This window comes from Chiroxiphia lanceolata, chromosome 2 (assembly GCF_009829145.1).
Source record: "Chiroxiphia lanceolata isolate bChiLan1 chromosome 2, bChiLan1.pri, whole genome shotgun sequence".
NCBI lineage: Eukaryota > Metazoa > Chordata > Aves > Passeriformes > Pipridae > Chiroxiphia > Chiroxiphia lanceolata.
The window spans coordinates 60486268-60509836 of NC_045638.1; the positions used below are offsets into that span (position 1 = coordinate 60486268).

The following is a 23569-nucleotide window of genomic DNA, read 5'->3' on the forward strand; positions in this document are numbered from 1 at the left end:
TCAGTGATTGCTAGCTACAGCATTTTTCCTTCATGTGCTGGGTCAGTTCCATCCTCTACTTCTAGCTTGGCTGGTTTAACTGTTTAAAAGTGTGGAGGGAAGGAGGGTATTGTAGCAAGTAGTTTCTTACCTTCTGTCATGGATTCACACAGTCCTAAAACATATATCTTGGCTTGAAAACTCCTGCCTGCTGAAAAGGAGAATTTTTTAATAGGATCCTGTTCTGAAAAGGCTAATTTTATACATGCCATTGTAATTATTATTCATTTGAGATAATGTGGACAAATTACATGGTACGCCTTTATATATAGACGGAAGGCTTTTAAAATGCAATAAAGGGCTCCCTGATCCTTGAAGCAGTACATTTACTACAGTGCATTAAATGGTTTATTTTTACAGGGTTTTTTTTTTAATGTGGAACATTATAAATAATATAAATCTATTACTGCTTATAAATATAAATTGAATGACACATTTCATAGAGTATGCGTCTCCTGGTTTCATTTCCAAGGAACTTTCTTTCAGTTATGTAAATCCAAGTGTATAACTGAAAATCAGTTGGTTTTGTTTGAATTATAATATTCACTTTGATGAAGGCTTAAAAAGATAGTGCCAGTCCAGTGACTGTTTTTCACTAGTGTTACACACAAGTAGTCCTTAAATATTTGCAAGTTGTTATTGAAGCAAACAATCAATACTTAACTTAGGGGGTTTGAAACACTTTTTTCATACCACAAAAGGCTTTATGCATAGTTTCTTGAGTAGTCATAAATTCATTTCTCTTTCTTTCTGTTACTGCAGCAAAGTAATAAAATCTTTGTCTAGTTCGCAGCACCTGACAGAAGAGTTAGTAGTTAAAACTAACAACTTTTAAAAAAGTAAAAAAAACCATTGTTTTCAGTTTTGTATAGAAAGTGGAAGCATACTTAGTAACTTACTTCAAAACAGAACAGTTTTAGTCAAGCTGCTCAGAAATGTCTATGAACAGATTTGGTAAATAGAACCTTTACAATATAATAGAATCAAAATTAAATCCTCTAAATTCCTGTGAATGTACACATCATTGTGTACACAAGTAGATCCTTACTATAATACAGATTTCTTGTCATACTGATTCTTTTCTAGTAGTACTGTGAAACTCAGTTACTGGTAGTGGGATTTATCTTTCTTGGCCATATATGTCTTTTGGTATCTGAGCCCATCACCGTAACTTCCATTTATGCACAGGAAAGAAAATAAATTTTAGGACATAGTTCTTCTAATCTGACATTTACATTATATTGAATTACACCTGAGAAATTTCTGGTTTGACAATTAATTGAGTACTGTTTATAGTGGTCATTTGTATATTGCCCTTACACTCTTATTTTAATTTCAAAGCTATATAGGATTTTTTGTTTATTGGCTGGTGACAGAATGAGTCTATAATTTTTTTAATTTATATTTTTAAATTTGAATTAGGATTCCTTTCCTATGATGTCAGTCCAGCATGTTATTGACCGGCTTTACCCCTATAATATTTTCCTTGGAAAGGAAGGCAGGACTGCAGTCAAAGACATGTTGAAAGTAAGTATTGCACATTTATATTGTAATTCCAGGGAGTGATGGATTATGGCAGTAGTTCTTTGACTAATGTTACTATGCTACTTCTGCATAAAAAAAGAAATTTAAAGTAAACTAAATGGCTACATTATTGCTGATGCTTAAAATCTTCATAATAGTATTTTTTAAAACCATCATAATCTAGTAAATTTTGTTATAGTGAAAGGTGAAGCCTCTAGGTTGTCTGGAATATTTAGACCTCAGTTAAAGGCTCCAGAAGAATCCTCATTATATAATAAGTGGTTAATTAACTTGAAAGTAGCTGCTTATATGGTTAAGGTAGTCAAATTCTTAAAAAACACCTCTGGCATTTGACTTTTAAGAGAAGATACTAAAAGGGCTATAGATATGACACACAAAATACATTCAGTATAGCATAATTGTAGATTATAATGGTCTATGGATTTGTTTGGTGTTACCCTTTTTTTGCTTGTTGTTGGTCAGATCTGTTTTGTTGGTTTATCAATGTTTGGTAATAGTTGACAAAGTCTAATTATGCTGGGTTATTCCACTTATTCTTTTAAAGCATAAGCACAGTGTCTGCTTTCTTTCATTTTTTAATACATTATAGGACTTATGGATGTTTTTGAATATTAGCATTCACAGCTTAGATCATCTTACCCAACTCTTTTGGTGCTAAAAATTAGATGTTATTTGAATGTGCATATTTGGAAATAACCAACTTTGTAGCTAACTAGTGAATTTTTGTTTTTTTAAAACTGGTCATCTTCATTTAGGTTGAGTTTGGTGGCTCATAAGAGACTCCAACTTTTCTATAGTTATTTCTTCCTTGTCGCATAAACTTTTAGTATTTTACTTCAGAGTCATTGGATATTTTGGGTTTGCTCTTTTAATTCTCACATACCTGTGCCTCTTTGAACAAGTAGGCAACACCCACTTTTTGGACTTTTGTACAGTTTAATCAGGAGAATCTTTCCACGAGATTTTAGAAATAGCATATAGATCAGATTTGTCTTAATAAATGAGCAAGTCTGGTTTAGCCTGTATCCAACTTTTTAACTTCATTCTAAGGCCCTAGAATTTTTCTTCACTTTTTTCATGTTTTGATTAATTCTGTGTTTACTGTCTTGATCTTGTATCAAATAAAGCTTTTTTGTTCCTTTTACCTATTTTTCTATTACTTGCTCACCCACTTTAATCTTACCTGATCTCCTCCTCAGAAACTGTTTCCCTGCCTTGCAGTGGGGAATCTTCACGTTATGTAGGCACTCTCACAGAGAGTGGCCTAATAGTTCAGAAAACTGGAATCTTATTTCTTGTGTAGACAAGAATAATCCTTCTTCAGAAGAATTCTATTCACTTCTAAGATATTTCTTTTGCAAATTTTGTTCCAAAGAAGGATTTGTTTCTCTCTTGCTCCTTCCAAAGTATTTTATAATCCTTAGGGGTTTGCGTTAATGGATGCTCCTGGTGCCAATACATACAGTTGTAGTGGAATCTGTCAGACTTCATCTATCTATCCATCCCATCTTGCACTTGCAGTTCATATATTGCTTCTTGTGAAGCAGTTCAGTTCTCTTATTATTTGGAAAATTCTCTTTCCTTCCCATGCAGAGAATCTTCCAGCCTTTGGATGCCTCTTTTGAATAGCTTAGCTGCCTTATGGGTTCAGCAGTGTGGTGATCTGCAACTACTATTCATTTAAACTCTCTGTTCCTTTGACCAGCTGGATTGCCAGTGTATTCCTTGCAATTTCCAGTTTGAGACATTACTGATCATTAGATACTTCCAAGTAATCAGAATTCTTGTTTCATTTTTTTCTAATTATTACAATTTGCCTTTTCACACATGTTTCTAGGCATGCAGAATGTGGCCTGATGATTAAGGACTGCCAAACCACTTCCTTGGTTTTTGGTGGCTAGTGTATTCTTTTTGCTTTTCTTTTGAGCCTGAGTCAATGAGACTGCCCACTTCTCATGGGAATATCTCATACTCCAGTATCTCCCAAACTTTCTGATACTGAATGTATTTCAAGCCACAAATATTATTCTTTTGCAACTATCAGCTTGAATATTTTGTAGAGGGAGTTCTTTCTGGCTCAGCAGAAGTATATTTAATGTGTTGTACATCCATTTCATGCCACTCTGATTCCATATCTGCCTATCATAATCCTAAATGACAAACTGCGTCAAAGAGATCTGTCTTGCTCTAAAAACCACAGACAGTTTTGTTTGCTGGTCTTGTTCAGGTGTAATTACTACAGTATTCAGTTCAGCAGCATCTATGTGGTTACATGTGATGAATTCAAATTGTACAAATTCAGTAAGATGAATTTAAGTTACATAAATTCAGTAACATTCTGCACATAGACAGTCCTTTTTCACTGTCCTGACTCAGGGTCTAAAATGCTAGCTACAGAACCCTCAACAACAACAAACAAAAAACCCTCACCAAAACAAAAAACCCCAACCAAACAAAAAAACACTGTAGAAATTTTACACTCCCAAGACCTTTGTATACAAGGTCTGCTGATGCTGTCTCCAAATCTTTGTTTTTTGATGGAGAGCCTGCTGGTGCAGATAATTTTCTTGCTCACTCACAGTTACTTTCTTGCATTGGTAAGGGATTTTAGCGTACAAGCAGTTTGCAATTTTGTGTACGAGCGCCTTTGACTCTATCCAAAATGCTATTAACTTTGTAAGAATATTGTAATTTCCTAATGAAGATAAGACTGAGAACATCTGGTAGTTCCTTTCACAAAATCCTAGTTGGAGCGTTTCTTAGAAGCATGGTTTGAGATACTACTCAGTAGACGTTCCTATCCTCTTTTGTTGTTTAAGCATTTAATGGTATCAGAAGTAGACTCAGCTGTTACAATAAGAATATAATTGGGCGCAGCTTTTTACTAAAGCATATTTATCTTAAATACATGTTTAAACATAAAATTTTAGTAGGGTTTTGTTCCAGAAAGGGAATTTATGAAGTGATGAAGAGCAAAAGTGTTTGTAAAAACCCATCTCAGTTTTCTTTCTAAACTTTAATCAGCAGTGCTATGAATCCTAGTAGTAATAAAACTACATGTTTTTTTAGAATTACTTTACATTAGTAACTTCTGTTTAAAAAATTTTTTTTCTAAGAATTCTAAGGCGTTGGATAATATTCCTTTTTCTCTTGTTTACTCAGCTTTCTCTCTGTTGAATAAAATGACTCTATGAATTCAGTAGTTTCGGTTATTAGGGGTTTTGTGCATAAACTCCCCAATATGATTCTCCTTCCCCAACATTTTTTAAATGGTTTCCATGCTTTCTATGTACAGCATAAAATAAGAGAATATAATGCTCAAAAGAGGATTGAGAAGACAAATGTCCCATTTTATGTCCTTGATATACCAGAACATGCTGAAGGCTTAGTTTGTACAGGTTGTCCTCAGTTTTCATTGTATAAGGCAGCTGTGAAGCTAAGTAAATGTAATGTTTGGTGGTTATTTTTATTGGTAGTCAGATGTTTAAATCTGCAATTGGTTATAATGACCTGCAAAGATAGGTGATCTATTATTACACATGCTAAAGGCTATCATTCGTTTCTCGTGTTGTTTTGGACTGTCAGGCTAAGACTTGGCAAAGTCACCATGTGATAGTTTCACTTTACATCTGTCACTACAGTCTCACTAAGTAGATGGTGTACAATCTCTTTGCCTCGGTTTTATATGTAAAATACATAGACCATCAAAAATGTGAACACAGGTATGTAAAGCAAAAGTTGAAGTAAAGTAAGTGGATTTAGGACTTCACAAACAATTAATTGTGAACTTCTGGTATTGCTTTGGAAGGAACAGTTTGAAAAACCAGAAAGTTGTATTCAGTAACTAATTTCCTCACCTCTTAATTCTACAGCGTTTTGAGCTTCAAGATTCAGAAAACCACTTGATTCCCAGAAAGATTACTAAAGTAGAAAGTGTACATGGACACAAACCCTTCAAAGCTGATGTAACTGTCCAAATTGGTGAAAAAGAAGTGACATTCCAGGTATGAATTTATATTCATCAAACCATAATATGTTTTTAAAAATCAGTAACTTGTTTTCATCAAGAATTTGACACTTACACTTGATACTGAAAGTAATTTGAATTTTTTTTAATACATGATATTTACTGGAAATGCATTTAGATATTGGAATATTAGTTTATGAATATACAAGATTTTATTTCTAGATAAACTCATACCTCCATGTGATTCATTACAGTTTGGATAAAAAAAAAAGCCTCTGAATTTCTTTTTTTTTTAATTGGATTAGAATAGCAGAGAGTACTTATGATGCTCTTGATGCTGCTTTCCCTTTTTCTTTTAGTAAAAACAATAGTCTGTCTTTGTTTACACTTCAAATAAAATCTAATGAGTGCTTGGTCATGTTCTGACACAGGATGTTGGAAAAATGGAACAAAGTAATCACATCAAATATGATTAGTTTGAGTTTCTTCCAATGAAGTTTATGACCTGCTAGGTAGTGAAATAAGTTCTTATTCAGGAAACAGATGCTGATCTGAGAATTTGAAGTTAATGTTGAATTTGGAGAGTCTAGAGAGTCTGTAAAGGTGAATTAGTGTGAGTCAGAGAGATCACAGTAACATTGATGAGGAATATCCTCAGAGAGTTTGTACCATGACAAAGTTAAAAGGGGAACAACAGCAAATGGGAATTTGTCAGGAAAAGGTGAGTTTGTAGGAATCTGATTCAGCTCTTTTCTGAGGTAAAGATTTTTGTTTTCATTTGACATATAGGTGATGCCTTCTGAAAGTATGTCAACAGAATGTCTCTGGGAACAGGAGGGCATAAGAAGTTTGCAGATGAAACAGTTATCAGACTAGAGCAGGAAGTGGAAACAGCAAGTGCCTTAATGTGGTGAAACTCTCCAAGGTTCTGGTCAAAGTAGCTCCTTCAGATTTTCACAATACTAATTGCTCTTTCTCTTCTGTGTTTCTCTGATGAGCAGTGAATATTGGGGTTTTTTATTTTGTCTCTAGCATGAAAAACCTAAAGTTCTTCGCAGACCCCAGAGCTGCAATTGTATTGATTCACATTTTGCTAATCTTTTTCATGAAGTGTGGACAAAGAAGATGTGAAGGACTTTGTCTATCAGAAATTATACGATTAAATTTTGTGACAGTGACAATTCCAAGTTTGATGGATGACAATTATCAGCAAAATATTACAGTAGTTTTGGACAAGTGTCACCTAATCTACACAAAGCCTAACATTATCATGGTGTAGCTTATTTAGGATTATGATTCTTTTTTTTGTTATAGGTTCCAGCTGGAACTGGACTGTTAAAAAATCATCCTCGATCAGATACTTTCATAAGGACTTCCAGCCATAATCAACTGTTGGCAGAAATGATGCAATCCCATATGGTTAAAGATATGTGCTTAATTGGAGGAAAAGTAAGAATTTAAATTTCAATTCTCCCCCTTTCCTCATGATCCTTAGAATGTAATCTAATTCTTATTTTTTTACTTTCTAGGGCTGTGGCAAAACTGTTATTGCTAAGGAGTTTGCTGATATACTGGGATATAGCATAGAACCTATCATGCTTTACCAGGTAAGGAAACTATCTGCTGATGATCATGCTTTAAATATGATCTCAAGTATAATACACAGACCTCGATTCTTTGTGTTTACTGTTCTTCTCAATCAGTGACTTTAAAAGCTGCAACTATGTTCATAAAACATAGGTTAAAACACGGGTTAAAACAATAAAGGAAGCAAAGATTTCAACGATAGCAAAGTCTTCTGATCATTATAGAGCATTTTTTACTCTCTGTGTTAGAATGCTCATCAAGTCTCTTCTTACTGCAGGCCTAAATAGAGGGAGTACAGTGCAGCAATATAGATAGTACAATGTTATTACATATAAACTGATCCTGATACTGCTTTCCTTCAATTTTATTGAGGTCATTGTGAATGTGAAAGAGATAATCTAAGTAAAATGTATAGTGAATCATCTAACACAATGGTCTTTCTTCTTACCACAGAGAACTGACAACTCATTCTGTGCTTTGGCATTCAACGTTGTAAAGAAAACTTTGTCTTTTGTGTCTTCTCCTTTTGGGATTTTTTTTTTTTCCATTTTGAAGTATGTTTCCTGCCTTTGGGTCAGAGTAGTGACCACTGTAGTTCATGCATGTTGAATGCCTCTGGAAGACCTTTTGTAGTTCCTTTTCTGTTCTTTTTGGTCCATATGCCATTTAATCTTATAATGAAATTCTGCAATATCAGCACAATTTTTATATAGTTATGGCAGATAATTTCTTTTTGGTATTAAGAATGCACCATGGGGTTTATGTTTCTGGGGAATTTTTTAAAAGTTATTCTTCATGTAACATAGGCTTAATCTATCTTTGTTTTTTTTATGTCTCCTCTGTCAAGATATCCTAATATCCTCTTATATGTTTTTTTTTTCTGATGTGCAAGATGTGGAATTTTAATCAATATTATAAATTCAGTGCCTCTTCTTTTTTTATATTTATGTTTAATCTGATTACAATTGTGGTGGGACTGCGTTGCAGTAGAGATTAGAAGTTGAAGTTCCATGTGTAAAAATATTGCATCCTAGAAATGCAAAACAAGGACTGGTGTTTAAATGTAATATATATTGTATTCAATGAATATTAACTTCATTATTCATAGATACTATAGCAAGCAGACAGTAGTCTTCCATCCTTAACCTAATTGATGCTAATTTATTTATGTTGTGTCTTAGTACAAGTGTGGCTTTCAAGATAAATTTGGAGTGAAGTGTGTGCTAACATAGTTTGAGACATGCACAGGCAGTTGACATAGTTGCCTTAAAATTTAGCTGCATTTTTCGTGTGTTGGAAGAAGACATTTACAGTAACTTAAAAAGTAAGGGCAGTGTGAATGTTTTTACTGAGTAAATTGTAAAGTTTATATTTAAAAAGATTAACATAGAAGTAGTAGTAGTGGTTCCAGGGGATTAGACATGTAGAATAATAAGGGAAAGAAGATTTTGGAGTTGTCTGTTGTCTTGGAGTATGATAAACAAGGCACAGCAGGGCTGCTGTACATTTAGGGTTTTTCCCTTGCATTTCATCTGAACAGTACTTCAGACTTTCTCACAGCACTAGAGGTGTTGAGTTTTTTTGCAAACCCAAACTCTGTCATAGCCAAGCCATGTCATAGCCAGTGGTCACTCAGTACATGTTTGGAAAGAACTGTCTGTCTTAGACTGTAATACACTCTAACCTCATGGCATAAACTGAAAAATTACAAGATTTAAAAGTAGAATTCATTAATTTGCTAGCTTTTCACACGGAGAGAGATCAAGTGTAAGGTTTTCTCCATAACCTTGAGGAATGGAAACATTCAAATAAAATATGAAGTCAAGAGTCTTGTATGACCTTTTGAGTCAAAATACACCAAATATCACAGGATTTACAATTGTGAGTGATAATTGGCAATGCTACAGGGAAACATTAACATCAGATTTAATGCAGTATTGTGGTCTCTTTCTTCCGTCCTTTTCTGCTTTACATTTTTCCCAGACAGCATGGAGACCTCCAAAGGAAGAAATGGCAGTGGCGTCTGATTTGGAAGTATAATGGTGTGTGGGGAGAGACACTGACAGAAATGGGTGATGAGGCTGAAGGGTTGAAATAGGAAAAAAGTGAGAGAATATAGAAAAGACAAATACTGATGATGATGATGAAAAAAGGCAGTCTATTTTATGTTTTCTTGCACTGTTGAGAACCTCCCCAGGCAGGATCCCACTGCTTTTCCTTACCCCTGTATGGCTTCAGATGATAAGAGCACAGACTTTGAAACTCTATCTGCGTAGTTGGAGTCAGACAGACGACTTCTGCCCTCTTCTAATGCTTTAACTTTACGTGATCAGGTGTGAGCAGATTTGGGTTCCAAAGCTACACATCCTCATCAATGCAATGTTACATTTGTAGTAATATACTTAGATTCCCAGCAGCACCTATTATATTTTGTATAGTGGTCTACTAAGATAAATGTATAGCTTCTGAGCCAGAACTGAGTGTGTCCAGCTAGTCTGCGTACTTTTCTCTGTACTTGTCACTGTAAACATATTTTTAAATCATCCCAGGAAAATAACTTTTGCATCTTGACAAACCTGCTAAAGGACAGGCATACCCTAACCCTGGATTTGTTGCACACAATACTGGGTATTCACCAGCAAAATAGACAATTATTTGGTTAAAAACATGGCCACTGTTTTTCAACTTCCTACCTTTAATTGGTGTGGCTGTGATGAATATGAGCAGAAGACTTCCCTTTTGGAGGCATATGAGCAGAGCTGACGGTGGAACTATTTGTTTAGTAAACATCTTTCTTTCAAAGGAATCTGTAATTCCTACAAAAATAAAATCTGGGCAAAGGATTTGAAGTATTTCCCACGCAAGTAACCTTTCCTTCAGTTTCAGGGTTTGATCAAGTTCAAAGGGCAAAGGGGTTTTACAGAGAGGCTTTTGGTGATACCAGACAATATCGCTGAAGCAAACAAATGACTGTGAGCTGCTTGTTCACTATAAATTCCTGTGTAGCCAAGTCAACGTAAGATCCAGATGTGTAGATGTTTCCTAATATGTAATATGTTACATAAACTCAAAAGTTTTTACAAGAAGCAGTGTATAAAAATATTATTGAATGTATCTGAGCTATAAATAGAATTTCCGAATGCATTTGTTTTTCTCAAAATATGTAATAACGTATCAGGGGCTTTGCATAGCAAAGTAATAAGATAATTTAATGACAACAGGTGTTAAGTTCATATAGTAATTCAACAATGAATACTATGAAAAGTTTGATAATGCTGTAAATCTAGCATTTTTTTTCTACTTTGATCCAAAAGAGCGTCTTTTTGTTTCTTTTTTTTCAGAGAGACATCATATTGTCCTAAATCCATTTCAAAAATTAAGGAGGTATTTATTTGTCCTGTGGTTCATTTTTATTTTCCAGTGATTGCTGCAGGCACAAAAATGAGTAGTGGGGCACTTACCCTTGGTCTGCAGCAATAGCACTGTTTTTCTTCAGGCTCTGTGAAGAAATGAATTCTTGGATTTTTTATACATGTATGATCTTTACTTTTAATATTTACTTCATCATTCTTTGCATCTGAAGTTGGTTTAAGGGTTTGAAAAATGTGAAAAGGCCTCTCTATATTGATTTCATAAAAAAACCCAACTCTAAAAGCTTTTATGTTGTGAGATGAGAATCAAATTTACCTAAACCAAACCTTTTGAGAACCTAGATCATCATATACTAATAGCTGGCTCAGAGAATAGTTCCTGTCTCATTTGTGATATCTGACATCAGTATACGGATTCCATGTAGGCAAATTGCTGAGAAAGGAAACTCATCCTGATTAGGAAAGGTTTGTTTTTAACTTGTCTCTTAATGCAGATAAGCAAAGCAAACAAGGAGCAGCAACCAGCTAGTTCTTTGTGGACTGTATCTAAGGAACTTTTAGTTTAAATAGCGTAAAATATAAGATTTTCTGCTCCCAGAGTTTCAGAGGAAAAAAAGTAACAGTCAGACTTATAACAGTTTTCCAGCAACTTGCTCCTTTTCCTCTGCAGCAAAAACAGTCTTTTAAGCACATCACTAGTGTTTGTGTACTGAGATGTTTTTGTTTCTAGGATTTTTTTTATTTGTATGACCTCATAATTTTTCTTTACAAAATCCTTCCAATTTTGTATTTGAGAAGGACTAACAAATGATGAGTCCAAGTTGGCGTGAAAAGCAGGAAACTTAGATTTTTCACCTCCTAATTGCCAAGAACATGATTAGTACTGTGAGCCATGAAGAATGCCTAGGTTGGAGGCTTGTATTGGTATAGCTACTAAAAGGGAATGGAACAGAAGTTACCCTACTTGTTTTCTCTCCTAAACGTCTTTTTTTCCCCCCTGAATACAAACTGTTTTAGAAAATAAACAATGCAGTGTAAACCGCTTAAGTTACAATGACTGTTACAAATTGAAATAAGCTTTTTGTTTATATGGCAATATATTGTTGCCATTGCTTTGTCCAGAATAAGAGGCAAAATTAATTCTTATTCTCCCCTCCAAAGGGAGGCATTTTTCAGTATTAGAGTACTATAAGACTATTTTTAATATCACGTATGAAATTATTTGAATAAAATTTATTAAAAATTGGGTAAGAGTGAATAAACGAAAACAATAAGTCACTTGGCAAGTACTTAGCCATAAAATAAGTCCTTTACAAAAACTACAGGTGTTAGCAATGATATTTCTTTTAATGTGTCCCTAAATTGAATAATATTCAACCATTTAAATCACAATATAAATATTCATTTTATATATCAGAAAATATCTTACAGCAAAATACACCTCTGAGTTTATCTCCAGAAAATTAATGCATGGTTCTCAAGTGTTGTTGGAATTAGAGATGGACATGCTATATAGCATACTAGCTCTCAGTCAATTCATATTTTATGCTGTTTCATTTCTCTAGAGATGAAATAGTTCTCTGAATTATAAAACATGTGTTAGTTAATTATTCAGTTATAGCATTTACTAGCTGCAGAATGCAGTTCTTATTCAAGTCCTGAAAACACAGGATTGATAAAAATGTTTCATATTATAGTTTTAGTCTAATTAATAGAAAAGAGCAAACACAGCAGTAAAATGACAGAAATGCAACGATAAATTTATGGTATGGTTTTGAGGATTTGAATGTGAGACTTTAAATTATACAAATGTGGAAGCACCGAAGGAACGAGACTTTGTCCTGTTATTTTAGGGCTTTTAAGGAAATATAGAAAGAGGAAATGATTCAGGGCAGCATATGACGTAATATATTCTATTTTTATTCTTTAAAGTTCAAAGGGTTTGTAGTTGTGAAAAGTACATATGTAAAAGCTACAACTACATAAAAAATATATTCTCATCTGATTTTAGGTTAAATTGTGTTCACAGCACAGCTCAAGGAAGGAATTTAATCTTCCAGGTCACAAAACTACTATTATGTCTTTGTTACTCTAGTGCTTACCTGTTCTAGTGAAACATATAAAATATATTTGCTAGAGGATATAATAGATTTTGCCTTTGGTTTTGTTCTATCCCTTAAGCATTATTTTGTGATATGCTATGTACTTTTGATATTATGTGTGTTAATGTCTTCTTTCTTACCCTTGTCTATTTTTCTGTCATGCTTCAACTGCATTTTCCTGCTGAGAGGTGGAATATCATGCTGTGTTCAAGATTAATGATGAAATCTTTGCTCGAAATTATTTTTGTTTTTTCCAGGTGTAAGTTACTACCCCCTTCTGTACACAGAGCTGTGTTCAAGTTGGTATTGTGCTGGTATTGTGTTAAAGGGGCAGGCTGGGGGAGTAAGGCTTTTGTTCTTGTTTCAAAGAGGTGACATTGGCAAGAACTAGAACTTCCAAAGACTGTTTAACATTTTGTGTGTTGATTTGTGTGTGTATTTCTAATCCTCTTTGGAAAAGTAATTGAAGATTTCCTGCTAATCTTCTATGGGTATATCCTTAAGAAAGAACAAAAAGCAGTTTTTTAAGGAGAAAGCATATACCTATAAATTAAAAAAATAGAGCATGAGCATAAATATATTCTTCTGATGAATTGATACTTACAGGATATGACGGCTAGAGACTTGCTACAGCAAAGGTATACTCTTCCTAATGGAGACACTGCTTGGAGACCCTCACCACTTGTTACTGCAGCTCTGGAAGGAAAGCTTGTTATTCTTGATGGCATTCATCGAATTAACCCTGGCACTCTAGCTGTACTTCAAAGGTCAGGATGTGAGCACAGCTAAGTTGGGGGCATATAATATGTTTGTTGAGTGCATACATACTGAGAAGTTAAGTTCCTTCTGGTGAATATGGCTTTGTAACTTCAAGAATACTGTTAAGATCAAGCTGAGTGTTAAAGTTTCATAGAATATGTAAAGCTCATTTTTTTACGTAATTAAAACCAGAAGCAATTATTTCATTTTTTGTAAGTCTACAATAATACAGGAAATTTAAGTCTGTTTTAACTATGGAATGTAAGTCTGAATTTTTGAATGAGATAGATTTTACTCTAAAATTATGAAATCTAAAAATTAGTAATATTTGCACAGTGATCTGAACATGCAAGATGTCAAAAAATTTTTAATATTTTGAGTGCATTCTGCTTCTAAATAATATGTGATCATTACAATTATATGTAAAAATATACTTTATATTGATTGCAAAGAACTATTTCTAAACATTATTCCATAATTCAATGAAAAATTAGTTAAACTTTGCAGAACAGAAGCAGTAATAGCAAATACTACGTGAATAATAATCTATAATGTCAGGTCAATTTTTTTCTGCTATTTCATATGCCTGCATCATATACTGCCTTTTGTAAATGCAAAGGACATCTTGAGCTTTAAAACAGGTTGTAGCAAAAATGTTTTGTGCTTTCTGTTATTATATATATATATGCAGAAGGGCAGAAGAGAGAATTCTACTTGCCTGTGTTTTTGCTTTGTCATCAGTTTAGCTTTTCCATTATGATTTTTTCTTCTGATGTGTGCATACGTTATAGCCAATCAACTTCTGTCTATGAAAAAATAAAAGCTAGGTCTGTATGTATGTTAGTCATTAAAGCCAGCTGAAAGATATGTCTTCAAGAAACAAAAGAAAAGTATATTACTTGGTACAAGCATAACAAAGCAGCTGTTTCATGCCATTTATACACACTACACTGGTAAGAAGGATGGTTTTTATTTTTTGCATTCTTACCATATCTGTTTAAACTAAGTTGACTGACTGTGTGCTAAAACTTATGCATGTTATTTTACCTCCATGCGTGGATGCATCTGAAGTTGTTATAACTTTTTCTTTTTCTGTGGCCCACATTGACTGAGAGCTTTTAAAAAACACGTGGAGTTATAGATATTTTAAAAATTAAGCTAGAGCTTATTCTTTATTTTCAGACTAGTACATGACAGAGAACTGACTCTGTATGACGGCACCAGATTGTTAAGGAAAGATAGATATCAAAACTTAAAAGAAGAATTACAGCTCTCTGATGAAAAACTGCGCGAAAGGTAAAGTATCAGCTACAACTATGGACACAAACAGCATTTCATTTTTTCATTTTTTTAATAAAAAACTGCAAAATGCTTTTCTATTGAATAGATACCTTCTAATCACTAGGAGAAACATCTTTTAAACATCAGGTTCCTTGTGAGCTCTATTTCTTTTTGTGGCATGGGAAAATTATATCCTGTTTAGAGTGCTTGAACTAGAGGGAAAACATTCAATATCCTTTAAGAGAAGCAGTTGGAAATTGAAGAGAAATTTTAAGTACATACAAAAATAGATATAAAGCTATATGATATTTAGTTTTGGAACATTTTATTAAAAGCCTTGGAAAATAAAGCTAAGTTGAAATTAAATACTACTTGTTACATTCTTTTACCTCATTAGCTAGAAAGCTGGTATTTAATTTACAACTAATATGGGGCAGGAAATTCTAAGGATGGGTTGGGACCCATTATGCTTATTCTTTTTGTTCCTTCATTTCCACTTGTCTGCCAGAAACATTCCACAGATAGAAATGTTTTCTAGTCCTCTGAGGCCATGTATTTGATACACAGTCAAACACTGCTGACCAATTCTAGTTTATGTTGAGAGTATGTCAAAACAAATGCAATCTAATATTCAGTAATATATAAGGAGCTAAATGTAGTGATTCTGAAATGGATCTACCATCTGAAAAAACAGTTGAAGTTTTATGTCAGATGTCCATGCTCATATTAATGCTGCATGCTGTGTGTGTGACCACTATGAAGAGGCCTCATTGGTTATAGTTCATGATGTACTACTCAGTTGCTCTCAATTATCTCACTGAATCTTATTTTTTTCTTTGACCTCTTTTATAGTCCACCCTTTTCTTTTACTAGTTCTTTTTTTATTTCTGGTTCCCTTTTTGATCAAAATACTGTGGGTTAAAAAAAAAAAATAAAGGACCAAAAAATGCACTACAAAACCAACCAAAAAACCAAACTTCATTTTAAGCCTTCTACTTTTCTGTAGGTATGGTGTAATCTAAGCCTACTTGTTGCAAATTCTATCCACTCTGCTGAGACAATACACTTAGCTAGATGGTCATTTCCTGCATTTGTTTTATTTGAGTGAAGAACTGTACATCAGGGAAGTGTTCTGTTTATTGGGACTTTAAGCATAGATTTTGAAAGAGCGGTAAAATAGCTCCAAGGGCCCATCTAGGTTGGTATCTCAACTTTGCAGTGGACTCTGTACTTCCAAGTATATCTATTGTGTAAGGCTCCTCCCTGCTTCATGTTCGTGGTCTTGTCCAAGGTGCTTTCAGGCAGAATGGCAGTAGCTGTACTGTTTTGCTTACTGCCTAGGACCCTTTATTTCATTGCCAATATGTTCCAAAAACCTAGACAATGAATCGCACATTCATCTTCAGTACTGCCCCTCTTACTGGATCAAATGTCTTTCACAAGAATAGAGCTTTACATCTGGATTCTGCGTCTCCGTTATAACTATGGCTGTTTTGGCAATGGACTCCCTTTAACCTTCATTAGCTGCTAAATCATAAGAACTGTCCAGGCTGTCTTCTTCAGTCATTGTTCTGCAGACCATTCTTACTGTGTCACCTCTGAATCTACTTTCCTTTCTTTCAGTCTCATTGAGTAACCTGATGGTTCCACTGTTCTGTTCAGTGATAACTGTGCATTTGTGCGTTGATTTTGGCTATTTTGGAGGCTCCGTAAGTCTTTTTTTTGGGAGGGCGGGAGGGCTTTCCTTTAAAGGCTGTCTCTCTCTCCTTCAGATTGCAATGTACTGCTTTTACTTAACCACTTTAATATTTTGCAACATAGTGTTTTGTGAGTTGCTAAACTCTTAGTTATCTATTTGACTGACAGTGAGCTCTCACTCTAATCCATAAGTGAGAGGTATCTGCTGTATTAGGCAGGAATGAATTTCTGATTAGTACTTGGTCTTAAAAACAGACAGATACCCCACTGTTTAGGCATGCTTGCATCTGGAAGCTTGGTGTGACCATTTAGCTCCATCTTGGCTATAGATAAAAATTCTTCATCCTGAATTATCTGAAGTCCATTTTGCTGAGAATCCTATCCTTCTCCTAGGTGAAACATTCAATCTGCTCTTGTTTTTTCTACTGACTTACTCAGAAGAAACCAGGTTAAAGTAATGCAAACACGTAACTGCTTCCTTGGTTTTGCCTATGGGCTTCTTTGACATCGCTAGACAACTCCTCTCTACAGAGGGGCGCTGTTCTCATGAACCCTTGAGAAACTGAAGGTGTTCTAGGACTTCATCCTGGTTTTGGTGCCTTCTATATTCTGTAAACATCACTACCTTTCACTGGCTCCAGGATGCCAGTCAGCAATTGACATCTTTGATTCCAGAACTGTATTCTTCCTTGCTACTCATCCTTTTCAACAGTAGTTACCTGTCACTGCAAGCTTCAGAATGCTGCAGAATTAACCCTTCTCTCCAGGCACCTTCTCATCAAATGATATCTGAGGTACTGACAGGTGATTTAATCACAGACTTTATTCATTCACCCCTTCTTTGCCTGCAATGTATTACCTTGTGGAGAAGTGACACAGAGTGTGTTGTACCATGAATTTATTAGCAGATTGGCTGGGCAAATTCTTACCGGATTGCAATTGGAAGATGCTTTCTATATTGATGAGAAACATCTGTCTTGCTGCATGTCACTGACTGTGGCTAGGGGTGCTAGCTGTATTTCTGATGTTAGAGTAAGATGAAAAGACAGCTTTACTTACCCTGATTTACTAGATTTGACTAAAGTAATTTCAGTGCAATTGATCGTTGCCAGGCGAGTGGAATTTATGATGTCATTCCCAGTTTGGACTGAATTTGCGATATTTGAGTGACGCATTAAGTCTACTGGTAATTTTCCAATTAGGGAGTTCCTGTGTAAAGTGGTTTCAAGTTTTGTTTGAATCAGAGGATTATTCTGACTTTTTTTTTTTACAAGTCCCACTCATTCAGCCTCAATTGTCATTTGTATATTGGGAATCAATATGGTACAAAGAATACATATTATCTACCTGATATCATGTGCTAATGTAGTTCTTAAGAGAAACAGAGGAAGAGGAAGAAACATACTGAAAGGCACATCAGTGATTCACTGGAAATGCATTCAGCTCAGCTCTGCTGTGCATGAGTGTTCTTGATTGTAGTGACTATTTGTAATATAGTTTCCAGTTTCTTTCTTCTGTGCTACTTCTCATTGTTCATAAATGCAAAATAACTCGTTGTTACTCTCTGTTCCCTTAATTTAAGACTCACTAGTGACATGGCCAGATGCTATTGTAAGGTACATAAATACAAATATGTCTCTCATAGTGGAAAAGAAAAATGAATAATGCTTTTTAGTAGACTACTTTGTGAATGGAATTTTAAAACAGAATTTCCATCTAAATCTGTTTTAGAGAGAAGGTGTACCGTTCCTAACCAATGATCAAAAGTTCTGTAAACACTTTTTATAGTCTCTGTTTGTAAAAGGATTTGACACACCTAACGACTTTCCCCATTTTTAAGAAGATAAAAAATTGTGATACTAATGGAGATGTTTTAGGAGACTCCTTCAGACGAGCAAGACACATTCTGGACTAGGCTTTCGTGTTCCTATATGAAAATGCTTGATATTAAAAAAATAATATTTTCCCACAGTTTTAGTGCCTTTAATTTTTAGTGCTTCAACAGTCAGAATACTCATCTGTGTAGTAGAAGAGAAAGGAGAAGAGGGTCAAGAGTTTGTTGGTTTTGTTTTTTTTTTACTAAAGGGGTGGTATTTCAGATCACACTATGGTCTAAAAAAAATCATTGAGTTATATGTTCACTATTATTTCATTACATTTCTACATCTGTATAAAAATTACCATTTTTCTAAGAAGAGCTTGAGACTTGTGAGTGCAATAGCTCTCTCAGGACTGACAAGTGCAAGCAATATGTTGCCCTTGCCCTTGATTTTGGGATACTCCTTGGCGTGCTGAAAGTCTGTAAGCTACAAGGTAACTAATACTGGCCACACTGTCATTTTTCCTCTATTTTTTGTTATACTAGTTTGACTGTGGAGTTAAGTTAGCAAACATAGTAAGATAACATTCATTCATTTGAGGAGACTAAGAATTCTTGTTTATGAGTTTAAGGAGAAGAAAAAAAAGCAGCCTTTGAGAAAGTGACAGATGGTCCTTCAAGATATTTTACGTAGAAGGAAATTATAGATGCTGATACCTTATTCATTTCCCCGAACAGGTTCAGAGATAAAGAGAAAGTGGGTTCAGGTACTGTGCATATCCAAGATTTCTGCATAGAATTTCTTCTGTAATCATCCACTACATCACCAAGACAGATACTGTAAAGATAGCACACAGCCTCTGCAAGACAAGCAGTGAAGTGTTTATCTCATGATGAAGTATTTTAACCTGTTTGTGTGGATATACCCCCCAGAACACACGCACACACACGCGTAGATGTGAAGTCCTTGTTGTGGTGAGCAGAAAGGCAGCTATTATAGGAAAATTCAGAAGAAGGTATGTAATAGGATAGTTCAAAAGCTAAAAGAAGTCACTCATAATTCATGGATGGTTTTAATGCCTTACAGACAGTGAATTATTTTCCATGCAATGAGGTTGAAAGGGAACACACAGTAGATGAGGCAAATATGAAGTGTGGCAGGGAGTGACTTTATCAAGCAATAGAATTTTTAATTGCTTACATTTTTTAGCTTTTACTTCATTTGTTGTTGAGGGGTTTAGTTTTTTCCCAGTTTAGCGAATTTTAAGATAATTTGTTAATTTTAGACTGTGGTGAAATTTAAGAAATACAGCAAGAAAGTAACAATAGGTAATTTTGGTCCTAGTATTATAACAATTCCCAACTCATAAAAATTGATAGAAAATGAGATTTATTAAATCATTTTACAGGAAGAGACAAGCAAAAATAGTTTGGTTTTGCACAGTGACATTAGAAATGCCATTCTGCATTGTATTTCTTTTTTTTCTGAGAAACTTCAATTGCTCGAAACCATGTGTCAATAACAAGAAAATCTTCCCCTAAAATCACCCACACTGTGTTCTGATCTGCCTCTTGAGAGCAGTGGTGGTGATCCTTGGTTGGAATTAAACAGTAATGTCAAAAGAAGGACACTCATTTTATTAGGAGAGAGCTCTGCTGCCTGTGTTGTCAATAAATATTTGATAGAGAGAAGGATAGAGACTCTTTGCATGAATCAATTAACACCAAATCTTCCCACTGTGTTTGAGGCTCATTAATTAAAAGATGCCAGGTTTTTAACAAGATACACTTACTTGGCCTTCGTTTGCAAAAACCACAAGATTTCCTGTCATGTCAAAGATTTCTTTTCTATAAAGTACAGCTCCACATGGGAGCTCTCCATATTATATTCCTTTAGAGTCTTGATTTATAATATGATGGAATAACTTTGAAGCTCTTCAGTTGTGCTGATGGAAACTTTCATAGAACTGCAGGATTGAGTCATTTGTGGCATTTGTTTTAATAATACACTTAGCTTGACATTTTCAACATTGCAAACGTCAGTCCAAACAATAGGCTTTTGAAGTAGCCAAATAGTTTTATTCATGTTTACAAACTGGATGCCTACAACAGTGATGTTGTGATATGTCCAAGTCTAGAGATTAGTCAGTGAATTTAACTGATATTTCCAAATTAGCTTGCTCTGACTTTACATCTACTCTCCTCCCACTTCTTCCTATGCTTTTCTTGGCTGTCCCCATGGTGCCCTTTGAGTTAGACAGTGACAAGGAGATGATACAAAAGAAATGTGATTCCTTTACCAGGAAAGTTGACTACTTCTTGTGTTCTCTTATGGTATCGCAGAAGGGCTAGAATTTGATGGATTTCTGGAGGAGGATTGTTTTTCTTCCTAGTAATGTAGTGAAAGGCGAGTCTGTAAGTATATGTAGTTATCCTATCTAGGAAATGTTTTCTTCTATAATAAGGTTGGCTACTGTTCCCTGACCTTTTTTTATGCTTAGTGACAGTGACATTCCCATTGGTTCCTCTTTCATGTGATGTTTTCAGACATCTATTTCTATTTTTATCAATCAGAGAGTAGCTTCTAGGCTTATGACTTTCAGCTGAGAATAACTCATGCTACTGCCTTAGTTTGCTTTGATACAAGAGACTGCTGTGATTGCCCTGTTGTATCACAGGTTTATTGTGACGAACAGCCAACTATGCAGTAGATTTGTTGATCTACGTCTTCAGTAATTTATAAAGAAAATGACATGGTAACAGCAATATAAGTTGTCTAATTAAATGTCTCTTGCTTTTTCCAAACGAGTGTCTATTTTAATAAAAGTACTGTAAAATTAGTTGTTGAAAACAGGCCTTCCTCACACAATTTGACTGGCTTTTGTATCTGACTTGTTATTCTATTATTTCTGCTGCTTCTAGAGATCATGCAGTTGTGCCGATTGATGAGTACCAATGAATGTCCAGTCAGAGGAGGTGAAAATATTGCATAAATAATCAAAAGATGTGAAGAAGACAAAGATACCAAAATCAAAAGCAGTGGTCTTTTAGTGCCCTAACATATCTAAAAATTGTATATTTAAGTTTGTGTTGTAAGCTCCCATTATCTTCATTAGGTGACTATTAGTCACCTAATCATGCAGTGAGAACTGAGGAACACTGGCTGAAGCTAGCAGGTCAGTTCCATAAAGATTTAAAAACCAATAATAATAAAAGTACCTTTTACACCCGGGAACAGTGCATATGTTGTCACAGGCAGTTGTGGAGGCAGATAGGATGAAGAAGTTCAGAAGGGTGTTAGACAAATTTGTGGGTAAACGGACATTAAAGCAAATAGATATCTACCCTCTGATATCCTTGAAGATATGGTTGTAGGTGCTGGGCGAGTATGAGGAGGATAGACTACTGTTAGTGACTAGACTTTTGTGCTTTCCCCAAGGAGTATCTCCAGCTGTCATAATGAGGGATGGTACATGTAGTTGGATGGGTAGATTTAAGGATGCAGGACAGCAATTCTTAAGTTCTTGTAAGTCGTAATCTGTCTTTTGAGAGACCTGTCTCCTCATGCTGACTCTAAAATGAGCCAGGGGTGAGGTGATTGGTTTGGTCTTTGAAGCATAACTTTCAGGAGTATTATGAAGTTAGGCATATTAATCTCATGCTAAGAGTCTAGATGATCTTCCAAGGGCCACAAAGAGCATCTGTAAGGGGAATACTCCTAGACTGTTACTAAATTCATCTTTTCATGTTATCTAGGCCAGTCTCTACAGTGTCATCCTTTCTGTCAGTCTAATTGAGTACAAGAAGTTACTCATTACTGCAACTCTGGTAGGTCTTGTTTTCTCCCTGTGAGACATCCTGCTTTAGGTAAAGCACTTGAAGAAGTCCATCAAATGAGTGAGATGTGTCCATTTCAGATATACAACACAGTAGACTGTAGTTTAGTTGGGTGCCCTCCTGAACATAAAAAGATGTGTAAATTTTTTAAATTGCAAGTCCCATTATGCAGCCTTTTTTTTTTTTAACAAAGTTGCATTGCAAATGATCTGAATATACTGTTATATGATTCAGTACAATAACTTATCTCTTTTTCATCTGTTGTAAAATTTAAATTTGATATTCACTACTTAAGCCACGTAATGCATTTTTAAACTCTTTTTTTTTTTTTTGTAGGTCTATCTTTCCTATTCATCCTTCTTTCAGAATAGTGGTCTTAGCAGAACCTCCTGTCATTGGAAGTAGTACCCAACAATGGCTGGGTCCAGAGTTTTTGACACTGTTTCTTTTTCATAATGTTCAATCTTTAAGCAAGAGTGAAGAAATTGAAGTTATTAAAAAAATGGTAAGTATATTCAGTATTTTAGGCACTTACTGACTACCACTTATTGAACAGGTTTATTTGCTACATATATTGCTATTTCACTGTAGCATAAATGAGTTATTTTTCACATCTTATCAAAGCAGCATATCTTCTTTTCTTTTAATGGTATTATTCTTATTGTGATATTAAATGATACTGTAATAAGAAAGTAGTCTTCGTCATAAAGCAACTGTGACAACTGTGTGCTCATTGCATCTGGGTGTAACTGTATGTGTAACTTGCATATCTTGCAGTAAGATTAATGCCGTTTTTCTTTCAGATTCCAAATGTGCCCAGTGTTGCTGTGGAGCAGTTGTTGTCATTAACACACAAGCTTCGAGAGACAAATGATGCCACAGTGAGCCCTTTTTCTTTTTTTTCTTTCTTCTCCTTAAATTTACTGTCTCTTGCTATGACTGTTTTAGCAAAGGCTGGGTGAAACATGCTAAGCTGTAGTGTTATTTCAAGGGTCAGCTGAGTGGAAAACCAGCCACAGAAAATTATTACTGGCAATTACTGTACTGCATAATCTAAACTTTTTTGATTTATGATGTACATGTTTGGAGTCTGCATAAGTAAAGCTTTTAGGAATTTGCTTGAATTCCAGGGAATCAAGAAGAACAGTACACGTTGTCAGTGAGTTTAGATATGTGACTCACAGTGAAACATGGTGAGATGCCTTTTGAATAGGTATGTGCGTTCAAATACATTTTGATTACTTCACATTAGTAATTGGAAATTTGATAGATGACATTGTTGAGGCTTTTTGGGCAATAGGAGCTACCTGGACCTTATAAAATGCCAGTGGGCAGCAGTAGAGACTCAGGAAAGGGAAAACTCCAGAACTCCTGGCTGTGTTACTGCTATAGGCTATTCTGTTAAAGACAACATGTCAAGAAAAATAAGTTCTGCTGACAAAGTGACCACAAAATTCCTTAAAAAGATACAGCTAAGTCATAGTGAAAAGAAAAAGAAATTATTGCTATGGCAACTAAAACACTGCATGTTTTGATGTAACTAAAATGTAAAACATTTTATTGG

At 34.8% G+C, this 23569-nt stretch overlaps 1 protein-coding gene across 2 annotated transcripts in view; it reads left to right on the forward strand.

Annotated features, from left to right (window-relative positions):
- Nucleotides 1–23569, forward strand: part of VWA8 (von Willebrand factor A domain containing 8) — a 181580-nt gene that overhangs the window by 41307 nt on the left and 116704 nt on the right. For both annotated transcript variants that reach the window (XM_032677885.1, XM_032677884.1), the window contains exons 9-16: nucleotides 1462–1566; nucleotides 5457–5588; nucleotides 6866–7000; nucleotides 7081–7158; nucleotides 13218–13378; nucleotides 14553–14666; nucleotides 22342–22510; nucleotides 22809–22886. In XM_032677885.1, coding sequence (XP_032533776.1) covers nucleotides 1462–1566; nucleotides 5457–5588; nucleotides 6866–7000; nucleotides 7081–7158; nucleotides 13218–13378; nucleotides 14553–14666; nucleotides 22342–22510; nucleotides 22809–22886 — 972 coding nt within the window. The remainder of the gene's footprint in view (nucleotides 1–1461; nucleotides 1567–5456; nucleotides 5589–6865; nucleotides 7001–7080; nucleotides 7159–13217; nucleotides 13379–14552; nucleotides 14667–22341; nucleotides 22511–22808; nucleotides 22887–23569) is intronic.